Here is an 11,352-nt window from a genome sequence, read left to right as displayed (position 1 = left end):
CCTAATTCTCAACGCCATTCGTGTTATAGATTCAATAAGCTTAGTGTGCTTAGTTTTTTAACGTTCTCGATAGCGTAAAAGTTAACATAAATGTTGTAAGAGCGCCCTTGGCGGCAAACGTTCCAACTCCATCCAAATTTGAGTTAACTTTTACGCTATCGAGTACGTTAAAACACTCGCACCAAGCACACAAGTCCACCCCAGATGTGTACCGCCGTCCTGAACAGTTCCCGCAAAGCAACTAGGCCTTCCGCCTTGAAGGGACATTCGTTACGCATAACAAATAACAAAAAAAGTACTATATTATAATAATACGGTAAATAAAAATCGTATTAATTTGATGCGTCAAAACCGGGTATTGTACATAGACTATGTTGTCTCGCCCATTGATATCATATGACGTCAGAGTCTCAGTCGCAATCGAATAATAAACAGGGTATAATACTGGGACAAGTGTCCGTCTGTTCCACCGAGTTAGAACGCCTGCTGGCTTGGTGGCAGGAATGTACAGGATAGTGGTGACGGCGCTTGTGAGCTCATTATGTGACCTATAGGAACACTTATGACCTGCGAGCCGTTTTAATTCATCGATTTAAAGAAATGATAATTAATATTAAGGTTAAAGTGGTTTGTTAATTTTGAGGTCATTAATCACGATGTTTTTTTTTTGTTTTTGTTTTATTGCTTAGATGGATGAACGAGCTCACAGCTCACCAGATATTAAGTGGTTACTGGAGCCCATAGACATCTATCTACGGCGTAAATGCGCCACCCACCTTGAGACATAAGTTCTAAAAGGTCTCAAGTATAGTTACAACGGCTACCCCGCCCTTCAAACCGAAACGCATTACTGCTTCACCTACTGCTGTACCTACCCGTGCGGACTCACAAGATGTCCTACCACCAGTAAGACCATGTTCTCTTTTTAATTAAAAACAAAACTTGTACTTTTAAGTTTGGATTCGCTTAATGCATTAAAATATTAAGTGAAATATGTATTTTTTAAAGAAAATCATTAATTACATATTCACTTTGACAATAGATTGTACGATTTGAATGTTTTCAAGTGATAAATACAGTTTTACACAGGTTGGTTATAAATGCGTCATTTTTTTTTTTATTGCTTGTTTGGGTGGACTAGTTCACAGCCCACCTGGTGTTAGGTGGTTACTGGAGCCCGTAGACAACGTAAATGCGCCACCCACCTTGAGATCTAAGTTCTAAGGGTCTCAAGTATAGTTACAACGGCTGCCCCACCCTTCAAACCGAAACGCATTACTGCTTCGCGGCAGAAATAGGCGGGGTGGTGGTACCCATCCGCGCGGACTCACAAGAGGTCTTACCACCAGTATTACACCAGTAGTTGCTGTACAGTACAGTTACAGTTACATCCATACGATGACATATGCCAGCTACGGACGGACTGCTGTGGCCGTCGTCGTCGCCCCACAGACGTCCACTGCTGGACACAGGCCTCTCTCAGAGCCAGCCACGGTGACCGGTCCCGCGGTCTCCATCCAGCGGAACCGCGCGCTGGCTAACCCAGACTGCGATGACCGAAAATATTTAAGCTCTTGTTCGTTTTTAATAATTTACTGGTGATTATGATGAATTTATTACTGGTGGTAGGACTTCTTGTGAGTCCGCGCGGGTAGGTACCACCGCCCTGCCTATTTCTGCCGTGAAGCAGTAATGCGTTTCGGTTTGAAGGGTGGGGCAGCCCTTGTAACTATACTGAGATCCTAGAACTTATATCTCAAGGTGGGTGGCGCATTTACGTTGTAGATGTCCATGGGCTCCAGTAACCACTTAACACCAGGTGGGCTGTGAGCTCGTCCACCCATCAAAGCAATAAAAAAAAAAGATTAAGGTCATTTATATTTTTTAAACACATTTAATTCGTGACCACGAAAACTGGAATTTGTTTGAGATTATCAAATTAAAATGTTCAAGACGAAATGAAGCTTAATTTAGTAGTCGTCATTACGTTAGCAGTTCGCCTGAAAACCTGAAAGTATTACTCATTTTAAATCTTGTTCAAGTACATTTTAGGTCTGTTATTAAATAACAGCCTACAGCTATGCGAATTTTATATTAGTTTATCCTTGGAAGAACTGTGTTAAATTTATGTTATTAATATCGTAACAATTATTTAAATCTAAATTATTTACAAAACAAACTATTGTAAAATAAAAAAAGTAATGTACAAAAAAGTGTATCGAAAATAAAATACTTTTAAATCGAGTTACTAGTGTCTGGATTAAGATGATCACTATCGGTCAGGTTCACGGTATACCTTTCCAATTGAGGCAATATTAAAGCTATATTAAGGTCCAGTCTTAATCCTTGAGCATCCTCTTCATCAATTTCTTAGCAGGAGGTATTTCCATGTCGTGCTCATCGAAGCAGTGCCTCTTCAGCTCCGAATACTTCCTGAACTTCATCCCGCACACCAAGCAGTCCACCACCATCTTCCTAACGTTATGGATTGTCCATTCGTGATCCCATTTCTCCTTTAAAGTCTTGAAGTAATCATTGCAGAACCGGCACTTGAACCTCGTGTACAGCTCCTTGGCGTGAGTGCACTTGATGTGCTTATTTAGCATTGACTCAAAGTGGAAGATCCTGTTGCAGTACTTGCAGCGGACCGGCGAGTTCTTGTTGTGGTACTCCATGTGCTGGGCGATCATCTTCTTGGAGTTGAACTTCCTTTGGCACAGATCGCACTGGAAGTAAGTGGAGCCGTGGATCTTCTTGTGCTTCGAGAAGTTGCTGGAGTCGCTGAATGATTTGTCGCAGAAAGTGCACTTGTAGAGGGTGAGCTTGGCGTGCTCGCGCAGGTGGGCCTTGTACCGGTCCACTCGGGTGAAGGTCTCATTCTGGCAGACCTGGTAATGTGAAGGTTATTGATGTAAAGTTAACCTTAATATATATTATGTTAAGTTTGTAAATGACATTTATACAAGAGAAAATGACCGGATCTCTATCTGCGCTGCGAGTGGGGTATGTGGGAGTTGAACCTCACTAAAAACTCCTGCCGCTCACAGCCGGCGCCCTACCCCGGACCGGGCTGGAGCCCAGTCGGGGCCATTGAGACGGCGGGACAGAGTTGATGCTGAACATATTACATTTTTCCCGCTGTTCCTTGTGAATGACATAATGTGCTTTCAGTTAGAGATGGGTCGTACTAGGTAAATCAGATACTAGGTCCTAATCTTAAGAAATACCTAATCCAAATACCTAATCCACATCGTCTGCCTAATCTCATTCACAACCAAGGCTTTACTTAGCAAGCAATCTCAATCTGCCTATTCCTAATCTCAAGTTTGAGTTCGTTATTAGGATTTGATTAAATTGATCTTTGGATCATTATTAAAATTGTTAGAATTAGGTATTTAGGGATTGTGAGATATGTTGCAACGTGTAAGTGAGTGAGATAGCGCAGGAACAGGTGGGACCGTATGCTGAACATTCGATTTAAGGTTTTAAGAATACGAAGAGTATGTAGAAAATATTATACCCATTAACAAAATAGGATTAGGTGCAGTCTAATCTCCTAAAATACCTAATACTCCGGTCTGTTCTAATAAATCCGACTCATCTGTACTTTCAGTTTCCGAGACTCTACCACTTTGACTGATTGTATGGTACCGAGGGTCAACGCCGTGGCACCTCCGTCAGCAACTGACAAGAGGTGTTCATGTCTACGATCAGTTGTCAGATGCATCAGGGAAGCTAACTCATAAGCCCAATGGGCGTTGCCTATTTTTTTAACTCTTTCTTTTAGAGATTTCTTTAAGAATAGGCTCTTCCGCGAAATGTTTAGTTCACGCACGGAATACTACTTATTATTTTGTGAGAGACATTTTTGATACACAAGTCTATAAAAATATAGATTAAATATTGGCTCGTTGAATTAATTTCAAATGTGTGTTATCTATATAATTTGGCTCTTTTGGTTGACAAGGTTACCGACCAATAGACCAGCTGATTACAGAAAACCAATGTTTATGTAATAATAATAAAAAAAAATCTTTAATTATCATTATTTTTTAAATATATAAAAATTAGTTGCTGTTCGTTAGTCTCACTAAAACTAGAGAACGGCTGGACCGATTTGGCTAATTTTGATCTTGAATTATTTGTGGAAGTCCAGAGAAGGTTTAAAAGGCAGATAAATATGAAAATGCTCGGAATTAAGTAAAAATAACAATTTTGTTTTTCCTTGAGTGTGTCCCCCGTCGGACGGATTCCTTTTGTTTGTTTTAAGTTTATTCTATACAAAAGTTTAGGTATTTTATATATCGATTGAGGCACTACGAAGTCTACCGGGTCAGCTAGTTTTTAAATAAATGTGTCTGACATTTGTTTGTTTTCAAATGACGTCATCGATTGCTCTACTCGTACAGATATTTTAGCCTACATTTATATATGTATACTCTTTGTGTACGAATGAAATGTCAGTTTTCATGGTCATTTTGATAACAAGTTCCGATGTATTTCTAATTTTGAATCTTAAATATTAAGTGTATTATTTCTACCAAAGAAATAAAGAGACCTAGACGATTTTGATTTTAAGAAAAAACTAAAAGATAATCTTATTAGTGAAAATTATTATCACATAAATGATTTTTTTATAGGCGACATTGAAAATAAATGGATTTTTAAATTATTAGTTGAATTATGGATGAATGAATGGTATATTATTTAATATCATAATATCTCTTGCGCTGCACTAAAATTCGCATGTCAAATAATGACAAAGCATACACACTGCTTTTAACTTATGTAATAACTCTTTTTCACTATGCTTGGCGAATAAATGATTTCTTTCTTTCTTTCTTCTCTCTACGTTTTGAAGTTAAAGCATGAAGGTACGTGCCTAGTCATAACTTGAAAACTTTTACGATTTGACTATTAATAAGGTGTATATAACAATAACAATCTGAACATGTTTTCCGAGATGTACTTAGTTTGTAGAAATTGCTTATTGGACTTATTAACTTATTTTTACTGGTGGTAGGACGTCTTGAGAGCCCGCGCGGGTAGGTACCACCACCCTGCCTATTTCTACCGTGAAGCAGTAATGCGTTTCATTTTGAAAGGCGGGACAGTCGTTGTACTGTAAAACTGAGACTAAGAACGCATGTCTCAAGATGGACGGCGGTATTGAGGTGGTTGAAGTCTGTGGGCTCCAGTGACCACTTACCACCAAACGGGTCGTACACTCACTCATCTATGTTATATATAAAAAAGATACCACCTAGTGATAGTTAGAAAGATGAGAGGAATAACATTAATCATGATAATATCAAGCGATGAAAATTTACAAACTTATTAATAAATAAAGTGAACATCTAAACAATATCAAAATTAGTTTTTTTTATTTTATTTCTTAGGCGAGTGGACGAGCTCACGACCCACTTGATGTTAAGTGGTTACCGGAGCCTGTAGACATATCTACAAAGTAAATGCCGGCACCTACATTGAGACATGAGTTCTAAGGTCTCAGTTTTTACAGTACGTCTGCCCCACCCTTCAAACCGAAATGCATATATATATTTGTTTATATTTTTGTCTAGATGCAATCAAAATCGCAACCATTTATTTCTAAATCAAGGCCCAATTGCCGTGGATCAATGTAAGCGCGTCTCACCTCACACAGTATGCTGAGGGTCCCGTCCTTCCCGACCGGAGTCTTGGCGAGGGTGCTCCGGATGACGTGCTCGATGAGATGGCGCTTGAGGTCGCCGATCCGGTCGAACGACTTCAAGCAGACCTCGCACACCTGCCGACAACATGACACTGCTCACATCCTGCCGCCGGCTGCCCTACCCTCTGCTGGTCTGGTCTCTACTCGCTTCAGTCGCTGCTCATAGTTATATCTACATCGCGACGAGAGTAGATCTTTCTACTGAAATTCCCATGCGTACACCACGACCTTTTTAATGCTTAGATGGTGGTGGTTAGGGCTTAAAGCCTCTAGTGTTCGGTGGTTACTGGAGTCCATAGACATCTACAACGTCAACGCCACTACCCACCTTGAGGCATGAGTTCTAAGGTCTCAGTATAGTTACAACGGCTGCCCTACCCTCCAAACCGAAACGCATTACTGCTTCACGGCAGAAATAGGCAGAGTGGTGGTACCTACCCGTGCGGACTCACAAAACGTGCGTGTAGTAGCAGGATCTGGCAGTTACCAGATTGTTGGACTGCGTTGGATTGAGTGGATCCCCTGGGGACGTCGGTACAACGTGACCATTAACGACACGATAAAGAGCCCTTCATTAAAACCTTACTAGATCTATAATAGTGGGTATAGTCTTCATATAACCCTTCGATTAAAAAAGATATTACCAGGTAATTACCCATACGCAAACCTGCTACAAGGGCACTTGACTATAACGTACCTTATTGTATCTCCGGTGTCTCCGGGCCTTCTTCGCGTGTAACAAAAATATTTTATTCGACATTACTTTGGCTATGATAGAGTCGGCTTCCCTGACTTGATCGTTGACTGCAGGCTTCTCGTTGTCAATGAAGTTATTGACAGTCTTATTGTCGTGATTGACAGGCGAGGGATTGATGACGTCATTCTCGCTAAATACCTCCTCAATGAGCGAGTCGCCGAACTCGGTCTCGCTCGCGGCTTTTTTTATTTCCTTATGAGAGCTCTGGTGATTTATGTAGTCCGAGTAACTATTGGCCGTGAATGAGCAGTGGTCGCATATAAACACGAAGTGGATCTTGGATATGTGCGTCCGCAGCTCCTCCGGGGTGGCGTACGATCTGGTGCAGTAGTCGCAGGGGTGCTTGCGATTGTGTATCTTCCTGTGCGTCCTCAACGTGAATTTCGATGCGAAAACTTTGTGGCACTTGTTGCATTCTAGATCGGGGTCGCCGTGGCCCATGCAGTGCAGCTCGAATTTCTCCTGGTTCTTGAGGCTCTTGCCGCATTCGGTGCACATGTACTTGACGTCGCCTACCGGCCGGGAGTCCACGTCGTACAGGTGCCGGTGCGTGCTGACCATGTGCTGCTTGAAGGTCGAGATCTGTTCGAATATCTGTTTGCATTTGTCGCACTGGTATCGCTTTTGGTGCGGATTCGATGACGAGGAATCTTCTGGAATTGTAAAAGCGCTTATTAATAGGGAAGTCCAATTTTGCTTTTCTTAATTTTAATAAAAAATCAATTTTTTTTAACCTTGTTTTTGAACTTGAATCAGATTATCACTAAATCCGTTATTTGAAGGGTATTGTCACTAATTTATAGTCTTTCTGTTATAACAGCAAATATTTATGGAACAAATCGCAATAATTCGCGTTGGTCTGTTTGTACATGAATCGAAAAATATATGTGATCATAGTGTATTGGACTACGTGAAGTCTGAGCGGATCATTAGTACTACTTTACTAGTGAAACCACTAACTACACTGCTCCAAGTATGTAAAAACACATGACTCAGACAATGTTGGAACGCAGGTTCGAAGCTACGCACTGTCTTTTTAATATTCTGAAATGTTAATACTATATGGCATGTGTTTCTCAGTACTGACTGATCACATTTAATTATGAGTTTCACAGTGTTAATGAGATGCTAATACCGTTGCTCTAAGCTACGTGAAAGTAAATACGTTTAAGTTAAAAACTTATATTCGAATCATTAAATTGTATTGTTTTATATATGACTTGTTGGGTGGAAGATCTCACGGCCCGCTTAGTAGTAAGTGGCCACCGCAGCACATGGACATCAACAATCAACATCAACAATATACATAAAAATGAATTGCTGTTTTTTTTTGCCCTTGTAGGCAGACGATCATACGGCCCACCTGATGGTGAGTGGTTACCGTCGCCCATGGACTTCAGCAATGCCAGGGGTAGAGCCAAGCCGCTAAAACTCGAGAACGGCTGGACTGATTTGGCTAATTTTGGTCTTGAATTATTTGTGAAAGTCCAGAGAAGGCTTAAAATGTAGATAAATATGTAAATGCTCGTAATTAAATAAAAATAACAATTTTGTTTTCTCTTTGATGTGTTCCCCGTCGGACGGATTCCTTTTGTTTGTGTTAAGTTTATTTTATACAAAAGCTTAGGTCTCTTATTTATCGATTGAGGTACTACGAAGTCTGCCGGGTCAGCTAGTCAACAATATAAATGTCGTTATCATTTTTCAAACCGAATTGTATCACAGCAGAAACAGGCAGGATAGTGGTACCTAGCTGTGCGGGCGCATAAAACAATGAAATTTCATTATTTTTTTGTGGCTATTATCAGGATAACATTTATTTTAATAATGATCTCACTGCAGCAGACGAGATCCCAGGAAAACGAAATAAAAAACGAACACATATAAATACGTAATGCTTAGATAGGTGGACGAGCTCACAGCCCACCTGGTGTTAAGTGGTTACTGGAGCCCATAGACATCTACGACGTAAATGCGCCACCCACCTTGAGATATCAGTTCTAAGGTCTCAGTATAGTTACAACGGCTGCCCCACCCTTCAAACCGAAACGCATTACTGCTTCAAGGCAGAAATAGGCAGGATGGTGGTACCTAGCCGTGCGAACTCACAAGAGGTCCTACCACCAGTAAAAACGTTTTCTACGAAAATAGTGATCGGACTATCTGATTCTAATATGGAAATTGTTTAAACTCACCAATGATAACTTCGTGATCGATTTCACCATTACCGATACACTCCAGAGACGGGTCGTTGACACTGATGTTCTGGATGGTCTGACCCGAATGCGAGTCGTTACCCAGAAACAAAATAGTTTTACGCTGCTTCGAGACTGATTGCACGTCGGTCGACATGAGCTGCTTCAAAGCATTATTCTCACTCGGAATCCCGATCAACCGTCTTTCTTCTCGAACTTTCTCCTTATCATTGCCGATCTCTTCGGATAATTGAGACAGGAAGACGCCGCATTCAAATTCGTCCTCTTCGTATAGAGCGCAATTAGGGACAGTATCGTATTTACGTAGCCTCTTGCACTCATACGTCGGTGACGTTTGGATTTCATTGCAGTTGTATACGTTTTGGGTTATGTAAGTGTTGTGCTGCTCCACGGTTATCCGGCCGTGGTTCTCCTGGCATATCGAGTAGCGTTCCTGGGTCTTGTCGTACTGATTGTAAACGTACGGGCTACGGACCGGATCGATCCAGACCTGGGACTGGTTGTAGTAGTTCTGGTTCTCGTTGACGATCACCGGCATGTCGCTGTCGATGTCTTCGACCGCCTCCAGGTTTACGTTGTAGCTGTCGACCAGTTTGACGTTGCAGAAGCCGGAGTATATGCAGGTGTCGTTGCCCTCCGTGTCGGGTGAGGTTATGTTCAAGTCTATGTAGACATTGTCGGTCACCTGACAATTGGTTTCGAGCGATGTGCACTTCTTCGGTAATAGCAGAACGGGGTAATTGTTCTGGTGTTGACCACCGACAGTGGTTTGGTCCATTTTGTCGTTACGAACCTGTAATACGATGCGGGAACCATGTTTACGTAGGAAATCGGATGTTGGATAAATGTAGGTAAATTAAGAAATTATTTTAAGATTTTATTGTTAGATTGAGGTGGAAGAAACTTACCGCGCGTGCTGGGTGTGTCGGTAGCCTGGAGTGGCGTGTGCAGGTATGACACCAAAAATTGTTGACAATTTCCAAAACTACCGCCATTTTCTGCGCTAATATATTTGTTACGTCAAACTGTTTGTTTCTACTGTTGAACGTTTGAAAAAAATAAACTGTACGTTCTAATTTCAAATACTAATGTTACCACAAACTGGTAGTTTTAGTCGTGTTTTTAAATATAGAATTCCTTTTTTTAATGTTACCATAGCAATGGGCTTATTTATTTTATTATCATGTTCAAAATACTCTAAGTACCGGTAAAATGAGGCGATTAGGGATTGAGAGGCGAATCGGGAAAAAACCGGGAAAATCTTTCGACGCTCAATATAAGTTTTATATTCGTTGCAAAATCTTCCATTTTTTGTAATTTAATAGTAGAATGTTGAAAGTTCACAAAACAACTCTGAATATGCATGATAATAGCTGCTAACTTATAAAAAATCGCGTTTCAAATTAACTTCCTGTGGTGGTAATTATTTTAGTGCTAGAAACTTTGCTCTCTTTTATTTATTTGATAATAATAGAAGACGACTATGATTTATAAACGTTATTTAGTGTTTGAAGTTATTTAGTATATTAAAGGTAAGTCTCAGTTGTTATTGGTTTTAATGTATTTGATTAAATAAAAATACATGTAAAAATCTGTTGTTTTTGGGGATATTGGGGACGTCTTAGGTACAAATAACAACGAAAAAGGGGTCAATTGGGATGAGAATACGTGAAATGGAAACGACCTAAGTATAAATAGGTACAGATTTGTAGGGTTGTCTATGTAGTTATAACAATATTTTTTAAATTTGTTGGTAAAAATCTGGTTTATTCGAAGCGAAATTGGGAATAAGTCTTTAGTTGAAATAGATAAGCAATTTAATATAAGTAAGTCGATTTTGCAGAGACATGTAACAAGATCAATGAAATCTCAAGGTGAACAAAAATGTCTAAGTAATACATAATAAAATATTTAATATTTTTTCATAGTGGGGGTATTCACCTGATTAATCCATGGAATAACCGACACACCTAATCTCTTAACCCAGATAGAAATATCAGCACTGTCGATTGCACCTATAATTGAGGTGATGTCTGCCATGTACTTTTGTCAGTTTTTCAATTTTTTTTATTGATGGTCACTTTGTTGGTGCAACTAAATAAATAAATTAATTAAAACTATATATAAAAATAAAAGTAGTGCCAACCCTAGCAAATTTCTCATTTCGTCCCAATTAACCGCAATTTTCGGGTAAATAGGGATTACACCTATTTTTGCATTTTTTGCTTAAACTGGAATGCTAGTTTCATAATTTTAAATTAGACAACAAAGATGCCCCCAAGACTCAATCATTTTGATCCTGATATAGCATTATATACATCAACAACTACCTTAAAATTGCTCATAAAGTTGGAATTTGTCCCTAATCGCCCCATTTTACGGTACCTATTATTATGCTTTTTATGTTAATACATTAGGTATTTCCTAGAAATATTTTTAGATTTCTACTAGCGACATCTATTGATGAGTGTTCGAATTTCAAATTAATTTTAAAATCGCCATATTTACATAGTTTAATCGGCATGTAATATTAAAATATAAAGAATTAATTTTAAATAGCATAAAGCTTTAATTATGAATAGCATGATGTTGCAGTTTTTTTTTTTTTTTTTTTAGCATTGACCGCGTTAACCCTATAAAAAAAATCATAAATAATTTGATTACCA

The 11,352-nt window shown here is 39.5% G+C and overlaps 1 protein-coding gene across 1 annotated transcript; it reads right to left on the bottom strand.

Annotated features, from left to right (window-relative positions):
* Positions 1-2,077: 2,077 nt before the first annotated feature.
* On the bottom strand, positions 2,078-9,899 carry LOC101740135 (zinc finger protein 665). The gene is made up of 5 exons (XM_021347829.3): positions 9,595-9,899; positions 8,666-9,479; positions 6,411-7,123; positions 5,657-5,788; positions 2,078-2,888 (listed from the first exon to the last, which is right to left on the bottom strand). Exons 1-5 carry the CDS (start codon positions 9,679-9,681, stop codon positions 2,340-2,342), a joined length of 2,295 nt encoding a protein of 764 aa, XP_021203504.1. The 5' UTR covers positions 9,682-9,899; the 3' UTR covers positions 2,078-2,339.
* Positions 9,900-11,352: the final 1,453 nt, after the last annotated feature.

Source organism: Bombyx mori, chromosome 18 (genome assembly GCF_030269925.1).
Source record: "Bombyx mori chromosome 18, ASM3026992v2".
NCBI classification, from domain to species: Eukaryota; Metazoa; Arthropoda; class Insecta; order Lepidoptera; family Bombycidae; genus Bombyx; species Bombyx mori.
Note: the sequence above shows the minus strand (reverse complement) of the source record. Positions and strands in the feature narration are given on the sequence as shown.